This window comes from Panicum virgatum, chromosome 3N, assembly GCF_016808335.1.
Source record: "Panicum virgatum strain AP13 chromosome 3N, P.virgatum_v5, whole genome shotgun sequence".
Lineage (NCBI taxonomy): Eukaryota > Viridiplantae > Streptophyta > Magnoliopsida > Poales > Poaceae > Panicum > Panicum virgatum.
In genome coordinates this window covers 64,793,782-64,804,555 of record NC_053147.1, presented here as the reverse complement: position 1 = coordinate 64,804,555, position 10,774 = coordinate 64,793,782, and the positions used below count along the sequence as shown (strand labels likewise).

Below are 10,774 nucleotides of genomic sequence, written 5' to 3'. Positions count from 1 at the left end.
ATCAAAAGACAAACAATCTGTCATGTGCATGGTATATTTCTTAGATATAAGGGGCTCTGTTTAGCAGGCTTTACCGGCGTCAGCTTTATTCACATGTTTCGTGCAAATCGAGGCACAATAACATGATGCCGTTTTGTAAGCACGCCTGTTTGTAATAACCTGAGGTAAAAATGAACTAGAAGCTAGGTGAAGCCACTTTTATTCGCTTCTTATTAAGTGTAGCCGTTTTGGGAGAAGCCCTCCCAAACGGAGCCTAAACACAGTTCCACCTTCAACCACATCAAAGAGATGGATGGAATCAGTTCACAATTATTACATGCGGTAGCTAGTGCTACACACGCCCTCGATCGAGCAATTGTTTAATGATATTAATAATACCTGTCGGTCAGTCCATGGTTAGATCGCATCACAATAGAAATGAGGCAATCTAATTGATTAGACGGAATCACCTTACAAAGAGTTTGTTTAAGACATTACATAGAAAAATTAAAGGACCAGCTAGCAGGATTATGATCTGGATCAAGTCACATGCATGCGCATTTCAATAGACACGCACAGGTCATATGCTCGGCTCGGCGATTGATTTAATATAGTGAACTTGCATTATAACTTGACGACAAATGACATGCCAAATGATAACACGTCTTCTCTTAATTTAGGACGTGATCGAGACGACAATAATGGAAGTCCTAAATATATATTAAATTCTAAAGGCATCGATCAGATAATATATGTATCTTAATTTTTCTTGTGGATACAAAAGTACCTGAGAGAGTAGATCGCATCAAAAGACGTATTTAGGCAGGTGGAAAAATGATTTTCAATTAAACTAGCTATAGTGGTATATATATCAGTCTTCGCTCAACAGTAAAACAGTGAAAAAGAGACAACCAGCATGTAGCTGTCATCCACAGAAGAAATTCTATTATTTAATATTATCATCTTTTCTTGATGTACTTCCTCGGATCCGTTTTTATTTATATGTTGTATTAGGTTTGTCTTAAATCAAATTTAACAAACTCCGACCAAACTTACACTACTATAGAAAATATTTGTAAGCACTGGCGGAGGGTACACTACTAGAAAAAAAGTCATTCGTCCAGCTCCAGGTAGTACCGGTCGCTTTGAACCTGGTACTAATACCAATTTAGTACCGGTTCTACAGCACAGTGCCCTTCGGAGCCATTTAGTACCGGTTGGTGTTATGACCCGGTACTAAATAGCTTCTGGGCCCCCTAGCCATTTAGTACCGGGCCATAACACCACCCGGTACTAAATGTCATTTAGTACCCGGTACTAAATGGTTATGGCCCGGTACTAAATGTTCCGTTTTTGTTACTTTAAAAGCATAGCATCTTCAATGCACTCACATGTGTTGTGTAGGTGGGATGGTAGAAGAGACTATGCGCGAGGCCACAGGTCACGAGTTCGAACCCCGGCACACACACATTTATCTGGATGTGGAATAGCACATTTAGTACTTGGCGCTGCGACCGGTACTAAATGGGCGTTCATTTAGTACCGGCCAGCCAGTACCGGCTGGAGCAGCCGGTACTAACAGCGCCAATGGCCCGGTACAAATGCATGTTTTTCCTGCAGTGGTAGTTTTGGCCGTAGAGGGTCATGCCCCCATGCCATGCAAAATTTCTACTAGCTAAACAGTAATTTTGACATTGTTCATTGCTTTAGCAGCTCAATTAATAACAAAGGCTGGCCCCTTGATTCTTTGGTCAGGCTCTGCCACTGTTTGTAGGGCTGGGTACCTCACCCCCCTTGCCTTTCGCAGCTAAAAATGCTGTTTGCAGGGGCGGGTAATGTGCGCACCCCTACAAATTAATTTTCTAGAGGCGGGTGAAACACCCACCCACCCGTGTAAATGCATTTCCAGGGGTAGGTGAGAGGGTGATCTGGCCTTGGAAATGCCCATCCCGCCAAAAGATTCCCAGATTTGAATTTAAATTTTCAAATCTATTTCTCGCTATTTTTTAAAATTTGGATTTCCGCCAATTTTGAGGTATGAAGCTAGTTTGCAACCAAATGTCATAGTGATCGGTATGGAACAGGTTTCATAAATATAAATAATTTATGGATGCAAAAAATTAAATTATATGAAAATAAAACACCACTATAGAGCATCATTCGGGTATATCATTAAAATGTGCATTGAATACATGTTTTTCCCCCTATTCCCTACAAATACTACTAGAGCCGGCACGGTGCTCTTGATTCTCCCACTCATGAAGAGAATGTATTTAGGGTCCGTTGCTAATTCCTGTGCATCGTAAAAATATTTACCCCTTACATTGACCACCTCACGCATTATGAATCGAAACAAATCCGCGACTACATTTAGAGATTTTTCTCATGGAGAGTTGGGTCGTGTGCTTTTCTGGGTGAATATGCAATTATTGAATCCATAGAATAATTAAGCAAGTGTTAGTTGGAGTCAAGCTTTAAGAACAATATACATATATGCACTATCCTAATAAAGAGTAGCTCTATATACGCTCAGGGTCAGTAGTATATCTCCCTTGCACCCTTATATGCTCTCACATATAGTACCCACAATACACGGAATGAGAATGTTGCTTGTGGCACGGAAAGTTTGTGCGCACATTCATTATTTTTGCTATGTCGATGAGATGAGCTCCTCTAGAAATGTAGAGCTGGTAATAAGCTCTGTTTTAAAAAGAAAGAAATGGGGAGTTAGTTTATATATGTATACTTTTGTGGAGAAATTAGCATGATATACATATGAAGATAAGAAATTCGCTCACATATCAAGGATGTATAGGAATTCCTTGTATTTACTCTGTGGCCAATCCAAGGAGTCCAATATGAGGACTTTTCCAAGCTTTGCTGTAGTAGGAAAGCAATCCAGTGATTTCTATAAAAATAATGTATACGATTTTTAGGCATCGATTAGAGCAAGTGTTTATTATCAAATGATTGAAATTAGACATACTAGAAGTGGTATGGCGCTAATATGGCATCCTTGTCTTGCCATCGTCGCATCATAAGCGATATGTAAGCCGCAGTCCTCTTTCATGGTCTCACTGTGCATTTTATTTCATGCCTCATGTTTTTCCTTGCACGTTTTGTACAGTTTTAGTATGTCATCGTTGTCCTTATACCAACTTGGCCCGGCGTGCAAGGACTCGCAAATAGCTATAGGGTCAAGGTACTGGGTGTTTTCCCTTAAAACAATAGCATCACTTGTTTGCATCATGTACTTAAATATTTTATGCATATATAGTACTTTATTCCATAATATAAAAGATATTAGTATTGATGAGGCACTTACATGCACCAGAGTCTAACCATTTCAATACCTAGTTCTTTGTGGCAGAACATGTTCGGGATGTCTCTAAAATCGGACATGATATCATGGATGTCATTCCCTTTAAGTCTGAATACATCCGGATCGTGCGGAGCATATATGGTTTTGAGCCCAAGTCTGCATGTCCTCTTGTACAAGTATGCATCCTCTGCATTTCACTTGGAACATCTAAGAGTGCCCAGTGCGGTAGGAACTCTTTATCATTCTCAAACTCTATAGGGCAATCATCCAAGTTTGGAATTTGATCTACCCCAACTGATAGTTTGTGCTCCGTGTCAGTTCGGGGCAAAGAATAGCCCGATCGTCTACTGGCACTAGGATTTGAATCATCCTTTGTCTTAGCCTTTTTAGTATACTTCTTATTTGTCGTGTGTCATCTATTCAAAATTTCTAACCATTCCTTGTTGTTTTTGAACGACCGTAACATGCGAGGCAGCTGATGTTGTTATTGTGGCGCTGGCAGCGGAGCAGGGGCTAGTGGTGGAGTTGGTGGAGTATGCTCTAGTGATCGAGCCGGTGGCGGAGCCTGTGGTGATGGCTCTCATGGTGTTGGTGATAGCGGGGCCTGTGGGGATGGCTCTCGTGGTGGTGGTGATGTTTGAACCGGCGGTGATAGCGGGGCATGTGGTGACGGCTCTCGTGGTGGTGGTGGTGGTTGTGGTGGTGATGTTTGACCCTGCGGCGATAGACTACTAGATTTTCCCCCTAATGCAACGCTCAAAATATGTTGCAATATGCCCTATTTGGATGCAACAGCCACAATTGCACCCAAAAAAATTTCATAAAACAATATTGCAAAAGGTCCCGTGGTATTAGCCTTCAACGACGAATGTCGTTTTTTGGTTGCAATATTTTTTTGAATACAACACAATGAGGCGTTGAAACTAGCATCTAAGGGCGTGCGTGTGTTGGTTGTAATGTATCCTATTGTGACACATTAGGTGTTGCCAGAGGTTTCAATTGCATCATACACAAAATGTTGCAATGTGTATGAGGCATTGGAAAGCATTGTATTGCTACACTTATGGTTGCTATAGGGGAAGCACCTCTATTGCCACCTTGTGCTTGTGGGTGCTATAGGTGTAGCACTCTATTGCCACTAAAGTGTTTTGGGTGCTATATGTGGTTTCCTCTATTACCACAAAGTTGGTTTCGGTGCTATAGGTAGTGTCTTCTATTGCCACCAGGTTCGTTTGGGTGCTTGAGGTGGGCAACTCTATTGCCACCCAATAGGATTGGTTGTTATAGGTTGCACATTCTATTACCACCAAAAGCATTTAGAGGCTAGAGGTGGAGCACTCTATTGCCACCCAGTGTGATTGGTTGTTAGATGTGATCTCCTCTATTGCTTCGAAAATGTTTTGGTAGGAAAAAGTTCATGACTCTCTAACCACCATAGTAGTCAGTTGCTACATGTGGAATTTCCTATTGCCACGACCCTTTGTGATGCCGAAAAAGCTGGGTTGCGATAGAATGAATTCTCTTTTGCCACGAATGGTGTTGCTTCCATATTTTTGTCGCTATTGCCACGCTCATTTATTTGTACCGTCAATAATTTAAAACACTATAATACATTATCAATAATATATAATTATGTACTTATCATCCATCAAACATGATTCAACTATTCAGTGTAAAATTCGATGACACACGTAGTACTGAAATACTAATAAGTTTCCAACACTAGATTGTTTCAACACATCGTAGGCTAATTTGATACAAAATGAAGCACTTGATCAGCAAAGGGTGACTTCGAGACGATCCCATCACTTGATCACTTGATATGCGAGTACTCGGCACATAGGCCGTTTCCGGTAGTGGGTGACTTCAAGACGATCCCATCACTTGTTCGCTAGAATCGAACTGCCTTATTTTCCCGAGAAGAATGAATGGCATTTGTTTTAGCATCAAGTAAACTAAAATTATGAAAAGGGGGCAACAACAGCAAGCACAATTAAACCAAAGTTTTTTTCCAGCACACGGTAAATGGAGGGTTTGCCGTGTGCCCGAAATCTTGCACATGGTAAAGGATGGGGCACACTGCATATTAACAGTTTCAGGTAGTGAATAGCCAGCGCCGAGGCCACGTAAGCAGGACGATTATACTCTATAAATCTGGCATCCGAGCTCTAGGTCTGAGCACAGAAACACAAACGAGGTAGGCTGATCGAGCGGAGGAAAAGAGATCCATTGAATTTGATTGGCTCCTTCTTCCTCCTCTTGACCGCCATGGACCGCGGAATCATCGCCTTCTTTGGGACCTACAGGCCGCCGGTGCCGCTGGACATCTTCGCCCGACCTGCCACTCCGCCGCAGTCGCCCGAGAATGATCAGCCCCTCATCGACGGCGTCTCCTACAACCACAACGGCCGCCCCATCCCTCCGGCGGCACTGAAGGAGCTCCTCACGTTCCTGGGCAAGAAGAACCCCCAGGCGGTGGCGGACTACTCCCCGGATGACGCGGCCAAGGGCGTCGTCACCGGCCTGGTGTTCGTCTCCGAGAGGGACAACGGCCTCGAGACGCTCCACGTCGCCCTGTACCGCGACAAGCAGCAGCCGCCCAAGGTCCTGCGCATGGCCGACATCTACGGCGAAGACACCTTCGGAGGCGCGCGCATGGAGGACAGCGGCTGCTTCGCCGGCGGCTTCACGGCCGGCGGAATGACCGTTGGCCACTCGCTCCTCTACGTCTCCACCAAGGAGCCGGCGAGCACCCGGCGCACGCCGTGGACCATCGTGTACAAGACCAACCTTGCCGACGGCAAGACCGAGCGCCTCACTCCACCTGGTAAGTCCGATCTTCCATTCCATTGGCATTGATCGAATTGATTGATCTTTCTAGTGGTGTATGAATTCCATGGATTATTAATTAACTGGTGCAGATCAGTACGACTTGAGCCCGGCCGTGTCGCCGTCGGGGAAGATGGTGGCGGTGGCCAACTTCCAGTTCCACAAGTGGGGCGGCGAGATCATGCACATCAAGACCGACATCGTCATCATGAACGTCGACAAGGTTGCGCAGGGCGGCCTGGGGCGCAAGATCATCATCCGGAACGGCGGCTGGCCGACGTGGGGCAGCGACACCGTCCTCTACTTCCACCGCGGCACCGACTTTACGAACCCGGCCACCAACAGGCCCGACACCAGGTGGAGCGTGTTCCGGTACGACCTGACCACCAAGCAGACCGTCCGGGTGACGCCGGACACCTTCGACGCCATGACGCCCGCGGCCATCGACGCCAACAAGGTGGTGGTGGCCACCCTCCGCCAGTCGTCCGCCGCCGCCGTCGTGACCCAGCCCCGGGTGGAGGATCAGTACCGCCACATCGAGGTCTACGACGTCACCGCGCCGCCGGACCAGGCGGTGAAGGTCACTCGGACGACCCAGCTGTCGAAAGCCGACCACTACAACCCCTTCGTGCTCGACAACGGCACCCGCATCGGCTACCACCGCTGCCGAATGGACCACCTGCTGCAAAATGTACGGCCCCTCAGATCCCTTCCAATTTATAGATCGTTTTGGATTTTCTAGATACATATGAACTGCTATTCTCATCATCATTTATTGTACATGTACAGAACGGAACTGTTGTCCCCAAGACCTTCAACAAGCTGCAGACCCCGCCGACGCACAAGGATGTGGGGCTCTTCAGGGTGTCCGGCGTGTTCCCGTCCTTCTCCAAGGACGGCTCCAAGCTCGCCTTCGTCGACAACGAGTTCAAGGCCGTGTGGGTCGCCGACAGCAATGGACTTCGCGTCGTCTTTGAAGTACGTACCTATATTATCCATCGACTGATCGACACTTTTTTTTAAAAGTAAAATGGGAGGAGCTTTGTCTTTCAATTAAGATGAAAGAATTAAGATGAAAGAATTAGCTTGGACGAAGATGACGATGTACGAGTACGACCATGATATGTGTACTCACCACCAAATTAATCATTAAATTCCTAAACAACGAACTCAACAATGTTTGCAGACCAGGGGCTCCAATGGCGTCTTCTCGACGTCGTGGAACCAGAACCCAGACAAGGACACCCTGTACGTGTGCGTCGGCCCGGCCTTCACCCTCCGGAGCGCGCTGGAGATTTACGCCATCACGAACGTGTCGACGAGCCGCCGCCCCAACAAGCACCGGCTCACCACGGGGGGTTTCAACAACGCCTTCCCGTCGAGCAGCCCGGACGGGAGCAAGTTCGTGTTCCGGTCGACGTGCGACCGGTCCGGCGGCGCCAGGACGGACAAGAACCTCTACATCATGGACGACGCCGACGTCGGCGAGTTCGGCGAGGGCACGGTGACGAGGCTCACCGACGGCAAGTGGGTGGACACCCACTGCAGCTGGTCCCCCAGCGGCGACTGGATCGCCTTCTCCTCCTCCCGCAACAGCGCCCCGGACGCGTTCACAGCCCTCGACGCCGGCTGCTTCGCCATCTACCTGGTGAGCGCCAGGGACATCAAGCCCGGCGAGGTGCCCGTGCCGGTGCGCGTGGTCCAGAGCTCGGCCACCTTCGCCGGGCACGTCAACCACCCGGTGTTCAGCCCGGACATGCGCAGCATCGTCTTCGCGTCCGACCTCGCCGCCGTCTCCACCGAGCCCGTGTCCATGCCCGTCTTCCTGCACTCGGTCCGGCCCTACGGCGACATCTTCTCCATCAACCTCCGCGACAAGGACGACATCACCAAGAACCAGGACATCCAGGAGTACCACCGCATCACGCACAGCCGCTACGAGTACTCCACGCCGGCGTGGACCACGCTCGGCACCGTCGACCCCAACGAGCAGTGGAGCATGGTGCACACCGGCGGCGAGTTCAAGCCGGCGTGCCCGTACATGCACTCTGACGGGGGAGAGGGATGGCACATGGCAGGACACCTCACCATCCAAAGGAGGTGCTGCTAGGCTGCTGTGTCTGTCGTCGTCCGATCTTCCAAGAGCCATCGTCGTTTCCATCTCATCCGATCATATCATCACTCATCTCTCATCGATCTCGTTTCGTTTCGTCGGCCGATTTGCTTCGATCAGTTTGGAATTTTTCTTTTAACTTTATTTCCACACCAAAATAATCAAGGGGATCGGCATGTCTATAAGCTTCTCGATCGCATCCATTTGATCTGATCCACCAGAAGCAAGCTAAGCCCTGTTCGCTCTTTCTTGAGTTTTTCAATCTCTAAAACACGAAACCGCGTCCGCCCCCTGGCCATTCTCTGGATGCACAGCGTGCCACGTCGCCCGAAAAAACAACGACGGTTGGATCGGGCCATCGAACAGCCATGGCAGCGGGCGGGCTCGCGAGCTCCAGGCATCGCCTCCGTCCTCCTATCCGAGCAGCAACGCCGCCGTACCTTGCACCGGCCACCGCGGATCCGACCGACAGCTAGGATCCCGTGCAAGGTACCGGGCCGGGCGCCGCCTCCGGCCCGACCTCCCTCCCCGGTGCGAGCCGCGGGGTCACGCCGGGCCGCCCGTGCCGCCGCGCCGCGCCAAGCTGGGCCGCCGCGGAGGATGAGAATGGAGGAGGACGACGCCATGCGCCGTCAGGAAGCCACGCCGAGCCGCTGCGGCAGCCGCCAGGCCACCGCGCGCCGCCGCGCCGGGACGCGCAGCCGTGGCTCGCACAGCTCCAACCGACATCCTGTGAATCACCAGATGCCAGCCTCCTCATGGCGATTGCCACTAGCTCAGAACAAATCGAAAATTTAATCAAACACACAGCCAGGCAAGATTCTTTCATATTGTAACAGCATCACATTACAATTACAAAGCTCACAATTTCGCACAAAATCAAGCTAAAAGATTCAGGTTTTCGTCGACACTAAGAATGCCTACACCCAAATCTTGGCACATTCACACGGATTGGCTTCCAGTCATAAAATCCGAAAGCCGATAAGGATTGAGTAAAATACACCCACCGAATCAACTAGCCCCCAAACGGATGGCCTCAAGTGATTGCGACCAACACCCGCCAGCTCCCACGCCGAGCGTAGCAGCCCGGCAGCCGGCGCAGGGCAGAGCAGGCGGGCGGGCGGAGCAGGCAAGCAAGCGGACGGCCGTCGCCGCCGCGAGAGACAGAGAGCAATAGAGATTGAGAGCCAGAGAGAGAGTTCGAGAGAGATGAGGCAGAGACGAGATATTTTCACATTTTTGCAATATAGACCCTGGTTATTTACAAAATAGTCTTTAAACAAAAAGCTATATAGTAATATTTTACAATATAGTGTCTAGCTATTTATTATATAGTATCCAACTAAGAAAATAATATAGCAATATAGAAATGGTATTCATAATTAATCATAGATTGCATGTAAATGATAGCCTCCAAATAAGAAAACAATATAGCAACATAATGGTATATAAAAATGGTATTCGTAATTGATCATGGATTGCATGTAAAGTGTTAAAGAGTCAGATAGACAGTATTGTCTATGGGTTCGAGAAGTTGTCTATTTAGTTGTCTGTGTTTCTATTTACATATCAAAAATAATATCCTACTTAAATAGTAGTATCACAACAACAGAGAGCCCAAAATATATACCATACATTGTTATAACTTGTACGAGAATGGAAGCTATAGTCCATGACAACTCTTAAATTTGATGGATAATTAGTATTTCCAATCATATATTCACAAGTTATTCAGTGCGTAATCCAACCTGGCGCGGCAACGCCGCGCCCTATGTTTTCTAGTCATTTCTATTCTACGTGCGAGGGATATTATATATTTCTCCATCATTTGTATTTGTATTATTGTACAATAAAAGATTTATGTATGTTCTCTTCGGATTTATATGTATCAACTGAATTTATATATCACATAATCACGATATTTATATTTTCTGAATTTTTCTGTTATATGGTAATTATCCGTAGATTATACTTTTCATTGCTACATATGTTTGGTATAGTACCTTAGGAACATTACTAAATATAGAAGATAAAGTCAAGTACTCCTCCAGGTAGACTAACAAGCTTTTTTTTTTTGAACATGACTAACGCGTGCTAAATATAAGATGTTGGCGAACTCTCAAAATACAATAAAAGCTCCACTAGGTCTGAATAATATAAACTAAAATATATAGAGACATCCTATATATGTTTTCTAAAAAATATATCTTATATTTTATATGTCGTCGTTTCATTTCTAGACAAAGATCATGATAAAAACTGCAGTGTTTAGCGAAAGTACGTACACTAAAAAATGTTATTAGCTCATATATATCCATCTAGCATTTTGAGTAAAATGAACGAGTGATCCTTCAACTTGTAATGCCGTTGCATTATTATTTAGTGCCATGAACTTTCAAATGCATTATTTTTACCACACTCTATTGTTGATAAGTGCATGTGTTAGCATGCGGTTAACTGTGACACTGTATGGCATATTCTCCCCCTCTCATCTCTCTCTCCATCGATATATCTATCACTATAAAAGAGTA

At 46.8% G+C, this 10,774-nt stretch overlaps 1 protein-coding gene across 1 annotated transcript; it reads left to right on the top strand.

Moving 5' to 3' along the window:
• The first annotated feature begins 5,517 nt into the window (after positions 1 to 5,517).
• LOC120663805 lies at positions 5,518 to 8,304 on the top strand. The gene is made up of 4 exons (XM_039942727.1): positions 5,518 to 6,128; positions 6,223 to 6,821; positions 6,920 to 7,108; positions 7,317 to 8,304. The coding sequence occupies exons 1-4, from the start codon at positions 5,570 to 5,572 to the stop codon at positions 8,238 to 8,240; spliced, it is 2,271 nt and encodes a 756-aa protein (XP_039798661.1). The 5' UTR covers positions 5,518 to 5,569; the 3' UTR covers positions 8,241 to 8,304.
• The last annotated feature ends 2,470 nt before the right edge of the window (positions 8,305 to 10,774 follow it).

Excerpts from the sequence above, each read along its gene's own strand:
- LOC120663805 (XM_039942727.1), top strand. The coding sequence starts at position 5,570 with ATGGACCGCGGAATCATCGCCTTCTTTGGGACCTACAGGCCGCCGGTG. Across the intron at positions 6,129-6,222 it reads CGAGCGCCTCACTCCACCTG|ATCAGTACGACTTGAGCCCG; the intron begins GTAAGTCCGATC and ends TAACTGGTGCAG. Across the intron at positions 6,822-6,919 it reads TGGACCACCTGCTGCAAAAT|AACGGAACTGTTGTCCCCAA; the intron begins GTACGGCCCCTC and ends GTACATGTACAG.